Below are 21,614 nucleotides of genomic sequence, written 5' to 3' on the forward strand. Positions count from 1 at the left end.
AAAAACTTTATAAGACGTTTTAACAAATATAGTGTTTTACTTTCATTTATATGTTTTAGTGCATAAAATGCTGGAAAACGCCAAAATAACACATTTTTGACATATATCAATTCATTAAAACATATAGAGTGTAACCATGCGTTTTGCCTACATTTCTGTATTTTGGTGGAAAAAAGCTGAGAACTACTAAAATAACACGTTTTTGTTACTTTTACTTTGGTTTCGTCAACTTTATCGTTTTCAATCATAACAATGTAAAATAAATTGAATATACAAAAATTTCAATCGAGATAATTTTTTTTTCCATAAACACCTTTAAATTACATAAGACGTTTTAACAAATATCGTGTTTTACTTTCATTTCTAAGTTTTAGTGCAAAAAATGCTGGAAAACACCAAAATAACACATTTTTACATATATCAGTTCATTAAAACATATAGACAGAGTGTAATCATGAGTTTTGCCTGCACTTCTGTGTTTTGGTGTAAGAACGCTGAAGACTACTAAAATAACATGTTTTTGTTATTTTTACTTTGGTTTCTCTATATTGGCATGTTTTCATCAATTTTATCATTTTGAAGTATAAGTATGTAAAATGAATTGAATATACAATCATTTCAATAGTTTTTTTTTTCAATAAACACCTTAAGAACACATAAATAGGATGTTTTAACAAATATTGTATTTTGCCTACATTTTATGTTTCGGTGCATAAAATGCAGGAAAACACCAAAATAACTCATCTTTGATATAATTCATTAAAACATATAGTGTGTAATCATGCGTTTTGCCTGCACTTTTGTGTTTTGGTGCAAAAACGCTGAAAACTACTAAAAACTCATTTTTGTTACTTTTACTTTGGTTTCTATATATTAGCATGTTTTCATCAATTTTATCGTTTGGAAGCATAACAATGTAAAATTAATTGAAAATACAAATATTTCAATCGAGATTGTTTTTTTTTTTCATAAACACCTTAACAAGACATAAGATGTTTTAACAAATATAGTGGTTTACTTTCATTTCTAAGTTTTAGTGCATAAAATGCTGGAAAACACCAACTAAACCCGTGTTTGACATATTTCAGTTCATTAACAGATATAGTGTGTAATCATGCGTTTTGCCTGCATTTCTGTGTTTTTGGTGGAAAATAGCTGAAAACTAATAAAATAACACGTTTTTGTGACTTTTACTTTGGTTTCTCTATATTAGCTTCTTTTTATCAATTTTATTTTTTTGAAGAATAACCATGTAAAATGACTTAAATATACAAAATATTAAATCGAAATATTGTTTTTTTTCCATAAAACACCTTAAAAACATATAAAAAGGCCGGGAGCACAGTAGCGACTCTATGGCGCCACAAAGCCACAGCATCGTGTTGCGGGGATGTAGTCTCCCATAGGTTTCCATTGTTTTCAAGTTTTGTCGCGCACACTAGCGACTGTGGCTCTCAGTCGCTCATCCCCGCCACAGGCGTGGCGTGGCTTTGTCGCCGTGTTGTTCCCGCCACTTGCCACTGTCAGTCAGTCAGGGTGGGCACGTGCTTGTGTACATACCCATTGCTCCGAGCTACACTGACCATGGCTTTACTCGACATAGGTCGTTTTATTATTGAAATTGAAGATCGCCCAGCGATTTGGGACGTGCGCTATAATGAATACAGCAACAAAATTGTGAAAGCCAAGGCATGGGAAGAATTGTGTACCATCTTCGTGCCCGGCTTCGAAGAGATGGATTCTTCAGGAAAAAACAAAGCAAGTATGTTATTTTATTTACAGTAGTCCATATGCTACTCCGATATACACTTTTACAATAGTCCATATGCTACTCCGCTATACACTGTACTTAATATGAATAATGATGCATCTCGAATACATTACTCACAAAAATAAAATAATTTCGAAAGAAATTAAAACAGTTATCCTATTTTCTCTCTCTGTCTCTCTCTCTCTCTCTCTCTCTCTCTCTCTCTCTCTCTCTCTCTCTCTCTCTCTCTCTCTCTCTCTCTCTCTACGTGTGTGTGTGTGTGTGTGTGTGTGTGTGTGTGTGTGTGTGTGTGTGAAAATGAATATGTGAGAGTGAGTGATTGAGTGAGTTTTTAGTGAATGAGTGAGTTGGTTAACTGTATGCTTATTTACATTCACTAGTCACTACCTACACTTTGTATCCAATCAACCTTTCTTGCCAAGACACTGATCCTTTACTGGAAAAATATTTTGAAAACTTTTTACTTACTGTTAGAGCTGATCGAGGGCCTCCTGCTTAAGCAGTATTGCACCAATACAATTCAGACCTACAACATTCAGTGTGTTTTCAAACTCTACACTATCCCTTTCTCTTACAAGGTTGTGGAAAGTGCAACATGCACTGATAAGATTTTCAGCATTCTCAACATTTACATCTATTGGTCTGTGGAATATGCGCCATTTATTTGTCAGAATGCCAAAAGTACTTTCTATGTATCGCCTAGCTCTTGATAAGCGATAATTAAAAATTTTCTTCTTGTGTTGGAGATTTTTCCCCCCATATGGTCGTAGCATGTGAGTAGAGAGACCGAAGGCTTCGTCACCAACAAAAACGAAGGGAAGTGGGTCTCCATTGGTTGACACTGGTTTATCGCTTGGGATGTTCAATGTATTTTGCTGCATTTTTTGGTAGAGGTCACTGATTTTGTAGATTGAGGAGTCTGATGCTTTACCATAAGAACCAATAAGTAAACCTGTAATTTGTATCACATACAGCCAGTAACACCATTGAAAAAAACTTCTTGTAACAAAAGTATGTAGAACCACTGCCTGTTGGTTCAGTGAGCCTCACATGCTTTCCACCAATTGCTCCTATGCAGTTAGGAAACTGTGCTTGAGAGTGAAAGCCTTCTTCAATTTTGAGCCATTCTTCCTTTGTCAATTCTGGGAAATATAGATCGTATAGATGCTCCCATATTTTTTTGCAGACATCATACACGTTCCCTCTGGCGGTGGAACTTCCACATCGGAAAGTGTAATGTAATTCAGGAAAAGAACAGCTAGTTGCTAGGTATCTGAAAGAAAGAATAAATAAATAAATAAATAAATAAAATGCATTTAGTTTCATATTTTGCTATATTACGATCGCGTGTTTGTGCGAAAATACAAAAGAAATTAAAACTTATGTAACAATAATAATAATAATAATAATAATAATAATAATAATATGCATGTGTGTCTGTGTATGAGAGAGAGAGAGAGAGAGAGAGAGAGAGAGAGAGAGAGAGAGAGAGAGAGAGAGAGAGAGAGAGAGAGAGAGAGAGAGAGAGAGAGAGAGAGAGAGAGAGAGAGAGAGAGAGAGAGATACAATACAATATTTAAAAACTAAAAAAGACAATAAAACGAAATAAAATATCAAAATGCAAAATAAAACAAGAATAAAATTCAAAGCTTTGGGAGAAGCCCAGCTTCTCCCAAAAACCTTAAAACGTCATGGCCCTGGGCCAGACACTCTGGTCCAAGGACCTTTGAGTTATAATAGACACCGCTATCTCTACCGCGACAGCGGTAGAGGTAGCGGTGTCGTAACTCAATCAAACTAGGGCACTCTACAAGAAGGTGCCGTACAGTGAGCGGCACCAAGCAGTCATCACAGTAAGGTTGTGGGTCCCTGGTCATCAGGTACCTTTGTGTAAGGTACGTGTGACCTATGCGCAGTCGCGCCAATAAAGTCTGTGCACAGCGATCCCGGACATGGGAGTATGTCCACTAAGGGATAGTGGAAGTAGCGATCTCTCCTATTTTCGAGGTTGCGACCTCCGTTAGCCATCTCCTCTGCCAAATTGCTGCAACCGCCACACGAATAGTGTGAAATACATCTCGAAACGAACAGGGGAAGGAGATGGAGCGCGACTTGCTGCCTTTTTAGTGAGGCGATCTGCGTGTTCATTCCCTGGAACCCCTACGTGACCAGGGACCCAACAGAACCCAACACGATATCCTCGTTGTGTTAGAAGATATAGCCACTCCAGGGCTGACAAAACCAAAGGGTTAAATTATATAGGGCAAGAGAGAGAAGTAAGAGCACTGCGACAGTCACTAAAAATTGTAAAAGACGAAACCGGTAGAGTAAAAAATAATCTGTAAAGGTAGGACTATGGCAAACAGCTCCGCATTGAAGACACATGCCACTGAAGGAAGGCTGCCACACCGATAAAAAGAGGGGAAAACCACACTAAACCCAACGCCTGCGTCGGATTTGGAACCATCAGTAAAAACAGGGATATCATCAGAATGCGTAAAAGAGTGTTCTAAAAACTGTGTGTGGGACAGAGCTGGTAGAAAATCCTTCTTGCCATCCATGGCAGGAGGGCATAATGAGGTAACAGGAAGCTGCCAATAACCAACTCAGGGGAGCCGGAAAGAGTACACAGGAGTGGGATCGATAGATAACTCTGCCATGAGATTTGCAACTCGTAGGCCAAAAGGTTTAGAGAGACTCGGTCGAGTGACATACGCCTGCGAGCGCAAGTCCCGCAACATTGACACACAGGGGACAGATTCAGGAAGACGGTGGGTGCGAAACCAACACCGGAGCATCGAAGACTGGCGCCGGAGGTCGAGCGGCCAGAAATCAGTATCCACTAGAAGGCTAGGTATTGGAGATGTCCGAAATGCACCCGTAGCCAAGCGGATCCCAGCATGATGCACGGGGTCAAGCGTGCGTAGTCGTGGATCCGTTACGGATGACTAGATCTCAAAGCCGTATTCCAGCTTCGGAAGTATGAGTGTACGGTGAAGAAGCAGCAACGTGTCCCTGTCCGCACCCCAAGAGGTGTGACTTAAAACCCGAAGAAGGGATAATGCCTGCCGACAAGACGCCTTAAGAGAACGGAATTGGGGAACCCAGGTGAGACGGTTGTCAAATAAAAGGCCAATATATCGAGACGCCTCCACGCATGAGAGGCGTCTATTGGCGAGGTATAAATCAGGGTCTGGATGGACACCACGGTTGCGACAAAATGCATAGCTACGGTCTTCGAGGTGGAGAATCGAAAACCGTTCATGTTGGCCCAACTGGACACCCTATTGATCGCCAGTTGGAGCTTGCGCTCAATCAGTGACATCCTAGCAGCAGCAAAAGAAGTACATAAATCATCAACATATAAGGAGCTGTGAATGCCATCTGAAAGAGTATCAATCACACCATTTATGGCGACTGCAAATAATGTAACACTAAGAATACTTCCCTGTGGAACGCCGTCATTTAGAGCAATAGCCTCAGAGAGAACACTCCCCACTCGAACCCGTAAAAAACGTCTGGATAAAAACTGTTGGATAAAAAGAGGATGATGGCCACGAAGGCCAAAATTAAACAAAGACTGTAAAATGCCATGACACCAAGCCGTGTCGTAGGCCTTCTCCAGGTCAATAAAGATTAGCGAAGGCCTCACAAATGGAAGACTCTAGGTATAAAAGAGCATCTGTAGTAGACCTCATCTTTCAGAAACCGTACTGTACCGGTGACAAGTACTTCCCCTTCTCCAAGTACCACATGAGTCTTACATTTACCATCTTTTCTAAAACTTTACAAATGCAGGATGTCAAAGATATAGGACGGTAGTTCGTTGCCTGGAGATTATCTTTCCCAGGCTTCGGAAATTGGAGAACCACTGCCACAGCCCAAGAAGATGGAAAGTCACCGGTATGCCAAATCATATTATAAAGATTTAAAAGAAAGTTTAAAGAAGTGTCAGACATGGGGCGGAAGAAGGCCCAGGAGAAGAGTCGTGACACTGGGAAAAAGCAGTCCGCAACTCGGAAGCATAGAAAGGGACATAATAAGACTCCCCTCCAGCGGAAGAAAAGTTTATGCCGAGAGATTCCATTCTCTGCCGGTGACGTGCGCCCGGAGCTGCAGGATGCCTCTGGGAAACACTGGCAAAGTGCTCCGCGAAGAGGTCGGCGAAATTCCTAGGGTCTGCCACCGTTCGCCCAGCAGACAACAAAATTGGTGGGGAAGAAGCAGAATACTTCCCAGCAATTCGGCAGACTTTGTTGAAGACATCCGTAAGAGGGGTGCGGACGTTTATGGAAGAGACATAGGCTTTCCACGAAGCTCTTTGTGCCTCTTTCAAAACGCGGCCGGAGACGAGAGAAAGCTGCCTGTTTCTCTTTCACCGCTGTAGTGCATGCTGCGTTCCACCAAGGAACGGGACGCTTAGTAAAGCGACCTGACGTCCTAGGGATTGTCTGAAGCGCTAAAGAAGTAAAAAAAATCGGTAAAATATTCAATAGCCTCAGCACAAGTAGAAAAGCCAGCCAGCGGACGGATAAAAGAGCTAAGGTCTGTGAATCGACGCCAATCTGTCTTGTCTAAAACCCAGCGTGGGGGCCGGGACTGTGGCTCAGATTTCACAGATTCCAATAAAAGTGCAGACTACCGTGTACATCCGGTAGGACTCGCCAAATAAAATCGAGGAAAGAATTAGATGTACAAAGAGAAAGATCGATAGCTGTAAAAGTCCCAGTAGAACTGTGGAAATATGTAACATCCCCAGAATTTAAAACCTCTAATCCCTCATCCTCAATAAAATAACCGATTAAAACCCCACGGGGATTACTAGCATCTTCATCCCACAGTGGATGACGGCCGTTAAAATCTCCCAACAAAAGAAAAGGCGGAGTCAGCTGAGGCACCAGGCCGTCAAGCTCACCCCTGGAGACAGGAAGCCGAGGAGGGAGATATAAACTGCAAATGGAGTACAATCGTCCCATAAAGACCTTAACAGCAACCACCTGAAGGGGAGAGTTAAGTTGTAACGGGATAACAGGTATATCCTGACGGACTAGAATAGCTGTGCCACCGTGGTGGCCCTGGTCAGGTAAAGGAGTACTAAAAAAGGCACGATAGCCAGGAGGACTAGAATAGTCTCTTGTAGAGCTACACAGGCTGGAGAGAACTACGACAATAAAGCTCGGAGTTCCCCCCACGAGGCGCGAAGGCCTCTACAGTTCCACTGTAGAAGCTTGAAGATGACTATTTAGGTGCAGTGGACGGGCGAGCCTTTTAAAGGGGCTGCCCGTGACTCACCTGACCAGAAATAATTAACCGACGAGAAGACACCGGGAGTTGTGATGTGCCGGGTCGTTGGACCGCTGTCTTTCGGCTTGCCGGTGAGTGATACGAACCATCATCACTCCTACCGGTCCTCGGAGGACGAGGGTCAGGCTGGACTCCACTTTTTGACACAGCGGGTCCACGAGGGACGGCTGTGACAATATCATCGGACGTCTCCATGTTAAGACCGTCCTCATCACAAGAAGCCCGATCTGGGGCAGAGCGCGTCACAGCAGGCTGGACAGAAATAACTGGAGCTACCATTGCAGAGCTGTCGCTGGAGGACTCACGATCGGGAAAAACCTTAGATTGCTTAGGCTGAGCAAATTCTATCGACTCCGCAGAGCCGCGGTGCCGTTTGGTCATGCCCTCCAATGGCTTAAGGGATGGAGGAGGGAAATGGACATCAACTACATGGGTAAGTTTGGTCAAGTCCGTATTATTCTCGTCGCTTCTTACAGGTGACTCAACTGAGTCATGAGACATAAGGGCAAACCTATTGGCCAAATGAACAGGACCACCCGCCCCAACAGAGCGAGAGGTAGCACTTGTCGTCGTCTTCGGACCGGCAGACTCAGCAGAAGAGCGAGCAGCCAATGCAGCATAGGATGTCGCACCAGTACCATCCTTTTGGCGGTACAGGAATTAACGGCGGGCGCTACCTAGGCTGATGAACTGAGTGTTAGCAAGTTGTAGAATGTCCTGCTCCAGGCGATACCTGGGGCATTGCCTGGAACATACCTGGTGAACATCCCGGCAATGGAAACAGTAAGCAGTAGCATTGCAGTGCTCCTCAGATTGTGAATCTAGTGCCGAGCAATTACCATATCTAGAAGCTTCCTTACAGGAGCTTTTGCCGTGACCGTACCCATAGCAAGAGAAACACTGAAGAGGGTGAGAAACAAAGCCCTTAACCTTAAGGTTGATAGGCCCGATATGAAAACGGTCTGGGAGGTTGGAACCAAAGAAGGTGAGAAGGACCATGTTATACTCCTACACAGCCTTTCTGGTCTCTCCGGCGCGGCTGAGGAACTCCTCCAGCGTTGCCGCTCAGGTGCCCACCACGGTGATGGCCAAGTGTTTCTCGCTTTGTTAAGCATCAATGAAGTATGTCGTAAATACTAAATGCAACAACAAAGCTGTATACGTTTGTAATCGTCAAAGTGTTTGTTCTAAAAGCAAATGACCATTATGTTTTTTTATTGGATGTGACACCTCAGCTCTGCGACGCTGCCGGCCCACGCAGCACATGGGTCACCTGGCTGGCGGGTCAAGGAGGGGGAAGAAGGGAGGAGACGAGAGGATTATCCCATTGTGAAGGACAGGCCGAACTGTCAGGGAAAGAAGGAGGAGAAAGGTGGGAAGAGAAGGAAGGAGATGGGAAAGAAAACAAGAATAGAAACAGAGAGGAAAAAAGAGGAATGTGATAAAGGGAAGATACAAGTTAACAAAAAAAAAAAAACAGTAAAAAACAAAGGAAAAAACAAAGAATTGACGAAAATGGGGAGGAAGAAAGGAAGAGAATAGAAGAAAAAAAAGAAACGAAAGAGAAAAAGAGGATAAAAAATGAGGAATAAATTTAATGAGAAAGAAGAAATAAGAAGATAAAGAAAGAAAGAAAAAGAAAGAAAGAAAGACACATGAAAGAGACAAAACAAATCAAATAAAAAGCAAAGCACAGAAGATAATCATTAAGGGAAAAAAAAGAAAAAAATAGATTAAATAAGAAAAAAACACAAAATAAAAAAATAAAGTGTGTGTGTGTGTGTGTGTGTGTGTGTGTGTGTGTGTGTGTGTGTGTGTCTGTCCTTGTCCATTAACACAGAGGTTCCCAAACTTTACCATGCTAAGGACCCCCCAGATATTTAAGTCCCATCCGAGGACCCCCAGCCAATCAGAAGTTACTGTTACCATACCAAGGTACCCATTATATGATTACAATGCAGTAAATTTACTATTTGCATATTCCTACACGAAGAAAGTCTTAAAATAAACATTTGAAATATTTTCAAAAAAGTCTGACGACACATGGCGCAATCGCTGAATTTTAAGTGCTTAAGTGTTTTGTTTAAGTGTTAGTGAGAAGAAGAAAACAAAAGGGAAGTTATTTGTGATCAATTCAAGTAGTGAGTCATTTTTATATAATTAATTCCATACTTAAGATTACTTAAAGATAATAATACTACTTATAATTTCCTTTCTAGACTTAAATCATTCCTACATATTTGAGCATTACACTACGTCGTAATAAATTCAAATTAACCCTTAAACCTCGGGGACTTTAATACTTTTCACTGCGCTAACTCGGGAGGTTTGGAGAAACACACAAAATAGCTTGTATTCACATACTGATTATACTAGGAAATTCAATAAAGAGTGAGTACAAATGATATTATGTCCACAACCGACTCTTCCTCTTTGCAATGCAAAAAACCAGAAGCATCTAGATGCTATGGTTACCAAAATATCACAGGTTGAATGAGGTGCTATCATCGGTGTGCGTGGCGATCGGCTGCGCCGGCACCTGGCTAAAGTGAAAGAAAACGGGTACCATCTATCCTCTCTCCTAAGGTTGGCGGGAGAAGTAGCGGACCCCCTTGGACCTTCTCAGGGACCCCCAGGGGTCCGGGGACCCCAGTTTGGGAACCACTGCATTAACATTCCAATTGACAAAATACATAAAGTGCAGATAGGGCAACATTCTCTCTCTCTCTCTTTCTCTCTCTCTCTCTCTCTCTCTCTCTCTCTCTCTCTCTCTCTCTCTCTCTCTCTCTCTCTCTCTCTCTCTCTCTCTCTCTCTCTCTCTCTCTCTCTCTCTCTCTCTCTCTCTCTCTCTCTCTCTCTCTCTCTTTTGTGCGGGGGGTGACCACACCCCACTTGGAGTCCTCTTCGCACCTGGTGCCTGCCACACCTTTTTAATCCTTTGCCTGAAACAAGGTGTGGAATGAGATTAGGAGCTGGATGTGAGGGGAATGGGTGGAGTCGGATTAATGCCCTGCTTCCTCCACTCTTCCTATCCACATGAATCGGTCATTCCTGATTGTTCCTGCATCATGGAGAGACCTGCCGCCGCCACCCCTCAGAGTGCTCGTCTTCGCAGCCAAGCAAAGGAAGTGATTTACAACGTAAATCGATATTTCTTGGATGAGAAAGCCAACCGAGGACCTTTACTGCCAGTCACGCAAGCTCTTGCTCGGACAGCCAGTGCCACTAAAGTAAGCCAAAGTACAGTTAAAAGAATTTGCTCAAAACTAAACCAGCAATGGGAGACAGAAGATGAACATCAAAAGCCTGTGTTCCATTCACCGAAAAAAACTCAGCCGGCAACAGTGACAAATTTCGATGATTTTGATCAGTGTGTCCTGAGAAGAACTGTTTTGGAGTTATATGAAAGGAAGGAAATCCCTACAGTTTCCAAAATCACGGAGATTCTCCGGGAAAAAATATCCTACAAAGGCAGCGTCGAGTCCCTTCGAAAAATATTATTGAAAATAGGATTTAAATTTTCGAAGATTGATGGCCGCAAGTTCCTTATGGAGCGAAGTGATGTGGCACTGACTCGCACCAGATTTTTAAGACAAATGCGGCAGTGCAAACAGTCATTTGAAAACTATGTTTACCTTGATGAAACATGGGTAAATCAAAACTACACTGTCGGAAAATGTTTGATTGACACCTCTTCTGACAAAGCAACAGGAGTGAACCCGCCTACTGGTAAAGGAAGCAGATTGATTATTGTCCATGCAGGAACCAAAGAAGGGTTTGTTCCGAATGCAAGGCACATTTTCCAGGCGAAAAATGACGGCGACTACCACAAGCAGATGAATGCTACAGTGTTTCAAGAATGGTTTGAGACTAAGCTGCTCCCAAATATCCCCCAGAACTCAGTCATTGTGATGGACAATGCATCCTATCATTCTGTTCATCTAGAAAGAAACCCAACTACAGCATGGAGAAAAGAAGCCATTAAGGAGTGGCTGATAGCGAAGGGAGCACAACCACGGGACGACATGCTGAAGGTGGAGCTCTATGACCTTGCAAAGAAACTCTGCAATGGCAAGAAAACTTATGTCATCGATGCTATTGCTGCAGAGGCAGGACATAAGGTTGTACGGCTGCCCCCATACCACTGTCAGTATAACCCGATTGAGCTCATCTGGGCTCAGGTCAAGTGTTACGTTGCAAAGAAAAACACTTTCAAATCTGCTGAACTGAAGCCTTTGGTTGAAGAAGCTGTCGACAGTATAACACCAGAAAACTGGAAGCAGGCAGTGAGGCATGCAGAAGAGCTTCAAGAACAAGATGCAAGACAAGACATAGCGGTTGAGAGATTTGTGGAGTCATTCGTTGTCAACATCGAAGAGAGCTCAGACGACGAGTTATCTGAGTAAGCACCAGAGAGGATTAGACCTACAGGGGATACCTCTTTAAAAAAACGCGCCTATGACTTTTACCCCAGAGGTGGTGTGGAAAAAAAGTCAAAATGATTATCATAATTATCAATATTATTATTATTATTATTATCATTATTATTATTATTTTAATTATTATTATAATTAATAATTATTACCATTATTATTTTTATGATCATTATTACAATTATTATTATTATTATTATTATTATTATTATTATTATTATCGTTATTATTACTATCATCATTACGATAAACGTGCATCCATCCATCAGAGAGAGAGAGAGAGAGAGAGAGAGAGAGAGAGAGAGAGAGATTGGGGGAGGGCGGAGCTCTAGAGCAATTAGGGCGAGGGAAAGCTCTCTAGGGATCGTCAAGCTATTTTTAGGACAGCTATGGGTGGACGAAACGTAGAAGTGGCAACGCTCAGACGGGCTCCACCTCAGGTCGGACCACAGCCTCCCAGACCAAAAAAGGCTTTGGGAGACTCTAGTAGAATTATTCAGCTTTGTCACCTTCTGGACTGAGTTAGGACACATACCCAGTATTTCTTCTTCAGGAAATTTGTAAAGATACACACAACCTTTACTGTAATTAAAGGTGGGATGTGCCTTAATAGTCTCAAACATGCCATCAGAAAGACATGGTCGATGTTGCAACATCGCTCGCACAAGCACCCCCTTCCCGTATTTCTTGAGGTTTCCCTCAGGAATCGTGCCGATCTCTTTGGACAAGTACCGGGAGGCGTGGATGAAATTTCCGCGCCCATTTCTGTAGTAGGCCACAAACCAACGTGGAGGCGGGATCTGGCGGACTTCAGGAACTGAATTCTCTGAATAGTGGCCAAAAAGATTTGGGATGTAGTCCGTGTCACTGTCCGAAATATTGCGAGATTGGAGAAGTTCTGTTTTAAAGCCAGAGCCAGCAAGGATGCTACATGTTCATAAGCCAGACGGGCTTCATCACATGACAGAAAAGTTATATAGCAGCGGTTAGAAGGAAAGTTCTTATCATAAACAAGTCGAATGTGAACAACCGTGCCATACACCTTGAGAAGTGAGTGCAAGGCGTGATAAGAAAATGATGGGTTAACATTTATCATCACAAGGGAGTCATATGCAGCAGAAATACGTCCCTCAGAAGAACTCCCAGAACAGGAGACTGCTGCAGGAGGCTCTTGTAGAGGGGAATCCTCCTTCCCACTCAGACCTGAAAGGGGGCCCCCAAATGGGGGGGGGGGTTTGCGTGCCTCTGTGACCTGGCGAGCTAGGCTAGAGGGGGCTTACCGCCACAAACATAAACATTCCCTTCCCTCTTCCCCGGGCATGAGGATCCTTCGTCACACAAACCGTAAACATAGAGCATTTTGGGCCGCGAGAGAGTCCTTCGCCTCGCGGGGGAAGGCGAGCGGCGAAGGAGCAGCGCAGCCCGCCTCTTCCACCTTCCCCGCTCCCTGACGCCGATTCTCCTCAGTGTTTTTCTTCGCATTATTGAACCAGGTGAGCCCACTTCTGTGAAATCATCATTATTGTTGTATGTATTTAGGGTGCAACAATGCAGTCTGCACTTGGGCTTGAGTACAGCAACGCTTCATCATCCTCATGGACTGCCAAATTTATTTAGCTGCTGTTCAGTGTGTATGTATGTTCTTGTAAAACCTTTATCTTCATTGTTGATTAGAACAAAATGTAAACCATAGTTTGATTCATTCCTTAAATTACCCAATATCGTATTCCAAGGGATCTTGCTTAACTACTGTTTAGCTTTTCAAGTTCTTTTTTTGCTATTTCTGTTCTAATTTTAGCCTCTTCCTTCCTTTCTTGTAACTGTTCAAGTTCTACTTTTGCTATACATGTCCTAATCCTAGCCTCTTCCTTCCTTTTTTCTGCTTCTTCCAGTCTTGCTTCCATGTTTCACTTGGAGAGCAAGCAAATGCTGTCTTGTTTCCGAGAACTTATGCTAATAGGTCTTCCATTTCTAAAGATAAAAGTTAGGTTAGGTTAGCCTGGGAAAGGCAACAAAACATGAAGCAACAATAAAAAAATGAAAAAAAAATAACAGCCAACAAAGTGAGACTTCTAGCCCATTATAAGTAACCAACTCCCTGCTACATTAGTTGTTAAGTTAGGTTCTCAGGCTACAGTATTGGTTAATCTAACTGAACCAGAAGTGCACTAGGTTAATATTTTTTTTCCCACTTTATATCGTATGTAAGTCATCCTGGTCTATATATAATATATAGATGCATAAATGATACTTAACAAAAAAAGTGAGACTTCTAACTCTTATACGTAACCTACTCCCTGCTACAGTAGTGGCTAATCTAACCTAACCTAACCAAAAGTCCACTAGGTTAATTTTTTTTTTCATTTACATCAAATGTAAGTCATCCTGGTCTATATATAATATATAGTGCACATATAATGGGCTAGACCTGGAAGGAAGGAAAATGCTTCGATCTGTCATATAATAGATGAAAATAACATTATTCTACTTCTTTCTTTGTTTGCATACACCAAATAAAACCTAACAACTATAAACTAACATTATGATAAAGAAATGGGCTTTCCTGGTCCAATAATCGGAAGAATAAACTTCAAGGCAGTTATCTTCTCCTTTCGCGGGGCTGGCACATGTAGAAATGTACACAAACCAACAGAAATGAAGATCACAAAGCGCACTCCACCCCTTCCGACATACCAATCTTTCCGCGAGTGGTCCGCACGAAGGGGGAAGGGAAACGCACGGTTTAAGTTTACCAGTTGACTCTGCTGTCCCGTCATGTGTTTCCTTCAGGGAAGGGGGAAGGGAATGTTTATGTTTGTGGCCCTTAGGCCCCTGCTCTGCCCTTTCAAGGGGGAGAGGGCTACCCATGCTAGTAAGGTCGCCAGTGAAGGGTCAGACTAAATGGTTCCTACGTAGGCTGCCAGTGGATCAGCGGAACCACCCGCTGGAGGGATCGCCCAATAGGGGCCGTCCTGTGCTGGATGGTTGGGTGTCCAGGCTGGGATGCTTTGGGAGGGGAGGTCTTAGCTCTGTCGTGGACAAACATTCTTATCATGTGAGGCCTTTTTTTAAAACGACTTGTCCGCATGAGGACGAGGTACCCCGTCCACGGCAACCAGCGCTCCCTCCCATTGTAGTCCCAGTAGGTGGTTTCCCTTGTCCCTGGAGCCAATTTTTTGTGTAACTTTATACATATGGTTAAACACAAAAACTGTCAGGTTCTCGTGAGGTGGCTGACCTGGCCCACGAGACGTCATCTTCAGGTTTGAGTGGGAAGGATTGAATTGGATTGGATTTTATCATAAGGCGCCACAACATCTGTGGTCATTTGGCGCCTCTACAATAATGTAAAAAGAGAAAATTGTTGATAAAAACAACTAAAAGCAGTTAAAACCAATATAATAACTAAAAAAAAAGCTAAAAAAGATAAGAGATATCCCTATCTCTACTGCGACAGCGGTAGAGGTAGCGGTGTCTTAAATCAATCAAACTGGGGCACTCCACTAGCAGGTGCCGCACCGTAAGCGGCACCAGGCAGTCATCACAATAAGGTTCAGGGTCCCTGGTCAGGAGGTACCTTTGTGTAAGGTACGTGTGACTTATACGAAGTCGCGCCAATAACGTCTGTGCACGGCGATCCCGGACATAGGTGTATGTCCACAGAGGGAGTGTGGAAGTAGTGATCTCTCCCATTTTCGAGGTTGCGACCCCCGTTAGCCATCTCCTCTGCCAAATTGATGCAACCGCCACTCGAATTAGATGAAATACATCTCGAAAAGGAACAGGGGCAGGAGATGGCTTGCTGCCTCTTTAGCGAGGCGGTCAGTGTGTTCATTCCCTGGAACACGAACGTGACCAGGGACCCAACAGAACCCAATACGATATCCTCTTCTGGTAAGTAGATATAGCCACTCTAGGGCTGATAAAACCAATGGGTGATGGGAAATAAAAGAAGAGAGAGCAGTAAGAGCACTGCGACAGTCACTAAAAATTGTAAAAGATGAAACCGGAGAGTAAAAATAATTTGTAAAACTAAGACTAAGGCAGACAGCTCCGCAATAAAGACGGAGGCTACCGAAGGAAGACTACCAGACCGATAAAAAGAGGGGAAAACCACACTAAACCCAACGCCTGCGTCGGATTTGGAACCATCAGTAAAAACGGGGATGTTATCAGAATGGATAAAAAAGTGTTCTAAAAACCGTGTGTGGGACAGAGCTGGAAGAAAATCCTTCTTGCCATCTATGGCAGGAGGGCATAATGAAACAACCGGAAGCTGCCAATAACCAACTCGTGGGAGCCGGAAAGAGTAGACAGGAGTGGGATCGATGGACAAATCCTTCATGAGGTTTGCCACTCGAAGGCCAAAAGGTTTAGGTAGACTCGTTCGAGTGACATACGCCTGCGAACGCGAGTCCCGCAATATTGACAGACGAGGGACAGAATCAGAAAGACGGGGTGCGAAACCAACATCGAAGCATCGAAGATTGGCGCCGGAGGTCGAGCGGCAAGAAGCCAGCATCCACTAATAAGCTAGGAATTGGAGATGTTCGAAATGCACCCGTAGCCAAGCGGACCCCAGCATGATGCACGGAATTAAGTACACGTAGCCGTGGCTCCGTTGCAGAGAAGTAGGTCTCACAACCGTATTCCAGCTTAGGAAGGATTAGTGTACGATGGAGCAGCAGCAAAGTGTCCCTGTCCGCACCCCAAGAGGTGTGACTTAAAACACGAAGAAGGGATAGTGCCGTCCTGCAAGACGCTTTAAGAGAAAGGAAATGTGGAACCCAAGTAAGATGGCTGTCAAACAATAGGCCAAGATATCGAGTGGCCTCCACACATGAGATGCGTCTATTGGCTAAATATAAATCGGGATCTGGATTGACGCCACGATTTTGACAAAAATGCATAGACACGATTTTTGAGGTGGAGAATCGAAAACCGTTTATGTTGGCCCAACTGGACGCCCAATTTATTGCCAGTTGGAGCTTTCACTCAATCAGTGACATCCTAGCAGCAGCAAAAGAGATGCACAAGTCGTCCACATAGAAAGAGCTGAGAACGGCATCCGGTAGAGTATCTATAACACCATTTATTGCAACTGCGAATAGCGTAACACTAAGAATGCTTCCCTGTGGGACACCGTCATTTAAAGCAGTAGCATCGGAGAGAACACTCCCCACTCGAACCCGTAAAAGACGTCTGGATAAAAACTGCTGGATAAAAATAGGAAGGTGGCATCGGAGACCAAAATTAAACAAGGAACGTAAAATCCCATAACACCAAGCTGTGTCGTAGGCCTTATCCAGGTCAAAAAACACTATTACTTGATGGTGGTAATTAGCGAAGGCCTCACAAATAGAAGACTCTAAGGATAAAAGAGCATCAGTAGTAGACCTCATCTTTCGGAAGCTGTACTGTACTGAGGAAAGGTACTTCCCCCTCTCCAAGTACCACATGAGTCTTACATTAACCATCTTTTCTAATACTTTACAAATGCAGGACGCCATCGATATAGGACGATAGTTCGTAGCGTGAAGATTATCTTTCCCAGGCTTCGGAAATGGAAGAACCATTGCCACAGCCCAAGAAGTTGGAAAGTCACCGGTATGCCAAATCATATTATAAATATTTAGTAAAAAATTAAAAGCACTGTCAGACATGTGGCGCAAGAAGGCATAAGGAATATCATCTGGGCCAGGAGAAGAGTCATGACACTGGGACAAAGCAGTCCGCAACTCGGAGGCAGAGAAAAGGGCATTATAAGACTCCCCTCCTGTGGAAGAAAAATTTATGCCGAGAGATTCCATTCTCTGGCGTTGACGTGCGCCCGGGGCTGCAGGATGCCTCCAGGAAACACTGGGAAAGTGCTCTGCGAAGAGGTCGGCGACAGTCCTAGGGTCTGCCACCGTTCGCTCAGTGTTCACAGATTGTAATAAAATTGGAAAGTGGTCACTACCGTATAAATCCGGTAGGACCCGTCAAGTAAAATCAAGGAAAGAATTAGATGTACACAGAGAAAGATCGATAGCTGTAAAAGTCCTAGTAGGACTGTGGAAATGTGTAACATCCCCAGAATTTTAAACCTCCAATCTCTCATCCTCAATTGAAGAACCGATTAAAACCCCACGAGAATTACTAGTACCTTCATCCCACAATGGGTGACGGCCGTTAAAATCTCCCAACAAAAGAAAAGGCGGAGTTAGGTGACGCACCAGGCCGTCAAGCTCACCCCTGGATACAGGAAGCCGAGGAGGGAGATATAAACTGCAAATGGTGTACAGTCGTCCCATAATGACTTTAACAGCAACCACCTGAAGGGGAGAGTTAAGTTGTACCGGCATAACAGGTATATCCTGACGGACAAGAATAGCCGTGGTGCCCTAGTCAGGGAAAGGAGTGCTAAAAAAGGCACGATAGCCAGGAGGACTAGAATAAGTACTATCACCTAGCATAGTCTCTTTTAGAGCTACACAGGCTGGAGAGAACTCCGACAGTAAAGCTCGGAGTTCTCCCCACGAGGCGCGAAGGCCTCTACAGTTCCGCAGTAGAAGCTTGAAGATGACTATTTAGGTGCAGTGGATGGGCGAGCCTTTTGAAGGGGCTGCCCGTGACTCACCTGACTAGAAATAATCAACCGACGAGAAGACACCGGAATTTGAGATCTACCGGGTCGTTGAACCGTAGCCTTTCGGCCTACCGGTGAGTGATGCGAACCATCATCATTCCTACCGGTCATCGGAAGACGAGGGTAGGGCTGGACTGCACTTTTTGATACAGCGGGACCACGAGGGACGGCTGTGACAATATCATCGGACGTCTCCATGCTAAGACCGTCCTCATCATAAGAAGCACGATCTGAGACGGAGGGCGTCACAGAAGGATGGACAGAAACAACTGGCGCTACCATTGCAGAACGGTCCCTGGAGGACTCACGATCATGTACACCGGGAGAAACCTTTGTTTAGGCTGAACTAAATCGATCGACTCCGCAGAGACACGGTGCCGTTTGGTCAGGCCCTTCAAAGGCTTAGGAGATACAGGTGGAAAATGGACATCTACTGCATGAGTTACTTTGGTCAAGTCCATATTGTTTTCGTCACTTCTAAGAGATGACTCAACTGAGTCATTGGACAAAACGGCAAGCATGTTAGCCAGATGAACAGGACCACACGCTTCAACAGAGCGAGAGGTACCAGGAGGAGTTGTCTTCAGATCGGCAGACTTAGCTGAAGAGCGAGCGGCCAGTGAAGCATAAGATGTCGCACCAGTACCGTCCTTCTGGCGGTAAAGGAGTTCACGGCGGGCGCTACCTAAACTGATGAACTGACTGTTAGCGAGCTGTAAAATATCCTGTTCCAGGCGATACCTAGGGCATTGCCTGAAACGTACTTGGTGAGCATCACGGCAATGAAAACAATAAGTAGCAGAATTGCAATGCTCCTCAGAATGTGAGTCTAGTGCAGAGCAATTACCACATCGGGAAGCCTCCTTGCAGGAGCTTTTACCGTGACCGTACAAATAACATGAGAAACACTGAGGAGGGCGAGAAACAAAATGCCTCACCCTAAAATTAATAGGTCCGATATTAACACGGTCAGGAAGGGAAGGGGGGGGATTTAAAATTAGGCGCCGCAACGGTGGTCATATGGCGCCGCTAAAATTCCTAATGGAAAACAAAAAGGTTTAAAAGAAAAATGATAAAGTGACTAAAAACAGGTAAAAACAATAAAATTTAAAGTAACAAAAAAAAAAAAAAAATTAAATAAAACATTAAAATACATATAATAAAATAAAACTCACAGGTTTGGGAGAAGGCCAGCTTCTCCCAAAAAAATTAAAAACGTCATGGCCCTGGGCCAGACACTCTGGTCGAAGGACCTTTGAGATATAATAGACACCGCTATTTCTACCGCGACAGCGGTAGAGGTAGCGGTGTCTTAAGTCAGTCAAACTGGGGCACTCCACTAGTAGGTGCCGCACCGTAAGCGGCACCAAGCAGTCATCACAGTAAGGTTGAGGGTCCCTGGTCAGGAGGTACCTTTGTATAAGGTATGTGTAACCTATACGAAGTCGCGCCAATAAAGTCTGTGCACGGCGATCCTGGACATGGGTGTAAGTCCACTGGGGGAGTGTGGAAGTAGTAATCTCTCCCATTTTCAAGGTTGCGACCCCCGTTAGCCATCTCCTCTGCCAAAGTGCTGCAATCGCCTTACGAATTGCATGAAATATATCTCGAAACGGAACAGGGGAAGGAGACGGTAACGCGACTTGCTGCCTCTTTAGCGAGGCGGTCTGCGTGTTCATTCCCTGGAACACCAACATGACCAGGGATCCGACAGAACCCAACACGATATCCTCGTTGGGGAAGAAGATAAAGCCAGGGCTGATAAAATCAAAGGGTTAAGGGAGACAGTGCAAGAGAGAGCAGTAAGAGCACTGCGAGTCACTAAAAATTGTAAAAGACGACACCGGGAGAGTAAAAGTAATCCGTAAAGCTAAAACTATGGCAGATAGCTCCGCAGTAAAGACGGAGGCTACCGAAGGAAGGCTGCCACACCGATAAAAAGAGGGGAAAACCACACTAAATCCAACACCTGCGTCGGATTTGGAACCATCAGTAAAAACAGGGATATCATCAGAATGTATAAAAAAGTGTTCTAAAAACCGTGTGTGGGACAGAGCTGGCAAAAAATCCTTCTTGCCATCTATGGCAGGAGGGCATAATGAAACACCCAGAAGCTGCCAATAACTCGTGGGAGCCGGAAAGAGGAAACACGAGTGGGGTCGATGGACAAATCCATCATCAGGTTTGCCACTTGAAGGCCAAAAGGTTTAGATAGACTTTGTCGAGTGTCATACGCCTGCGAATGCGAGTCCCGCAACATTGACATACAAGGGACAGAATCGGGAAGACGGTGGGTGCGAAACCAACACCGGAGCATCGAAGACTGGCGCCGGAGGTCGAGCTGCCAGAAACCAGCATCCACTAGAAGGCTAGGTATTGGAGATGTCCGAAATGCACCCGTAGCCAAGCGGACCCCAGCATGGTGTACGGGGTTAAGCGTGTGTAGGCGTGAATAGATCTCACAGCCGTACTCCATCTTTGGAAGTATAAGTGTACGGTGAAGAAGCAGCAAAGTACTTTGTCCCTGTCCGCACCCCAAAAGGTGTGACTTAATACGCGAAGAAGGGATAGTGCCGTCCTGCAAGACGCTTTGAGAGAACGGATATGTGGAACCCAAGTAAGACGGCTGTCAAACAATAGGCCAAGATATCGAGTGGCCTCCACACACGAGATGCGCTAAATATAAATCGGAATCTGGATGGACACCACGATTTCGACAAAAATGCATAGACACGGTCTTTGAGGTGGAGAATAAAAAACCGTTTATGTTGGCCCAACTGGACACCCGATTTATTGCCAGTTGGAGCTTTCGCTCAATCAGTAACATCCTAGCAGCAGTAAAAGAGATGCACAAGTCGTCCACATATAAAGAGTTGTGAACGCCATCCGGTAGAGTATCTATAACACCATTTATAACAACTGCGAATAGAGTAGCACTAAGAATACTTCCCTGTGGGACACCGTTATTTAAAGCTGTAGCATCGGAGAGAACACTCCCCACACGAACCCGTAAAAGACGTCTGGATAAAAACTGCTGGATAAAAATAGGAAGGTGACCACGGAGACCAAAAATAAACAAGGAACGTAAAATCCCATGACACCAAGCTGTGTCGTAGGCCTTCTCCAGGTCAAAAATACAGTAACCTGGTGGTGGTGATAAGCGGTGGCCTCACAAATTGAAGACTCTAGGGATAAAAGAGCATCCGAAGTAGACCTCATTTTTCGGTAGCCGTACTGTACCGATGACAAGTACTTCCCCCTCTCCAAGTACCACATGAGTCTTACATTTACCATCTTTTCTAACACTTTACAAATACAAGACGTCAAAGATATAGGACGGTAATTCGTAGCCTGGAGATGATCTTTCCCAGCCCAAGAAGTAAGAAAGTCACCGGTATGCCAAATTATATTGTCAGACATGTGGCGCAAGAAGGCATAAGGAATATCATCTGGGCCAGGAGTAGAGTCATGACACTGG

The 21,614-nt window shown here is 44.1% G+C and overlaps 1 protein-coding gene across 1 annotated transcript; it reads left to right on the forward strand.

Moving 5' to 3' along the window:
- The first annotated feature begins 10,143 nt into the window (after nucleotides 1-10,143).
- On the forward strand, nucleotides 10,144-11,481 carry LOC123508650. The gene has a single exon (XM_045262493.1). It carries the CDS (start codon nucleotides 10,144-10,146, stop codon nucleotides 11,479-11,481), a length of 1,338 nt encoding a protein of 445 aa, XP_045118428.1.
- Nucleotides 11,482-21,614: the final 10,133 nt, after the last annotated feature.

This window comes from Portunus trituberculatus, chromosome 25 (assembly GCF_017591435.1).
Source record: "Portunus trituberculatus isolate SZX2019 chromosome 25, ASM1759143v1, whole genome shotgun sequence".
Classification (NCBI taxonomy): Eukaryota; Metazoa; Arthropoda; class Malacostraca; order Decapoda; family Portunidae; genus Portunus; species Portunus trituberculatus.

Coding starts and splice junctions, on each gene's coding strand:
- LOC123508650 (XM_045262493.1), top strand. CDS start 10,144: ATGGAGAGACCTGCCGCCGCCACCCCTCAGAGTGCTCGTCTTCGCAGC.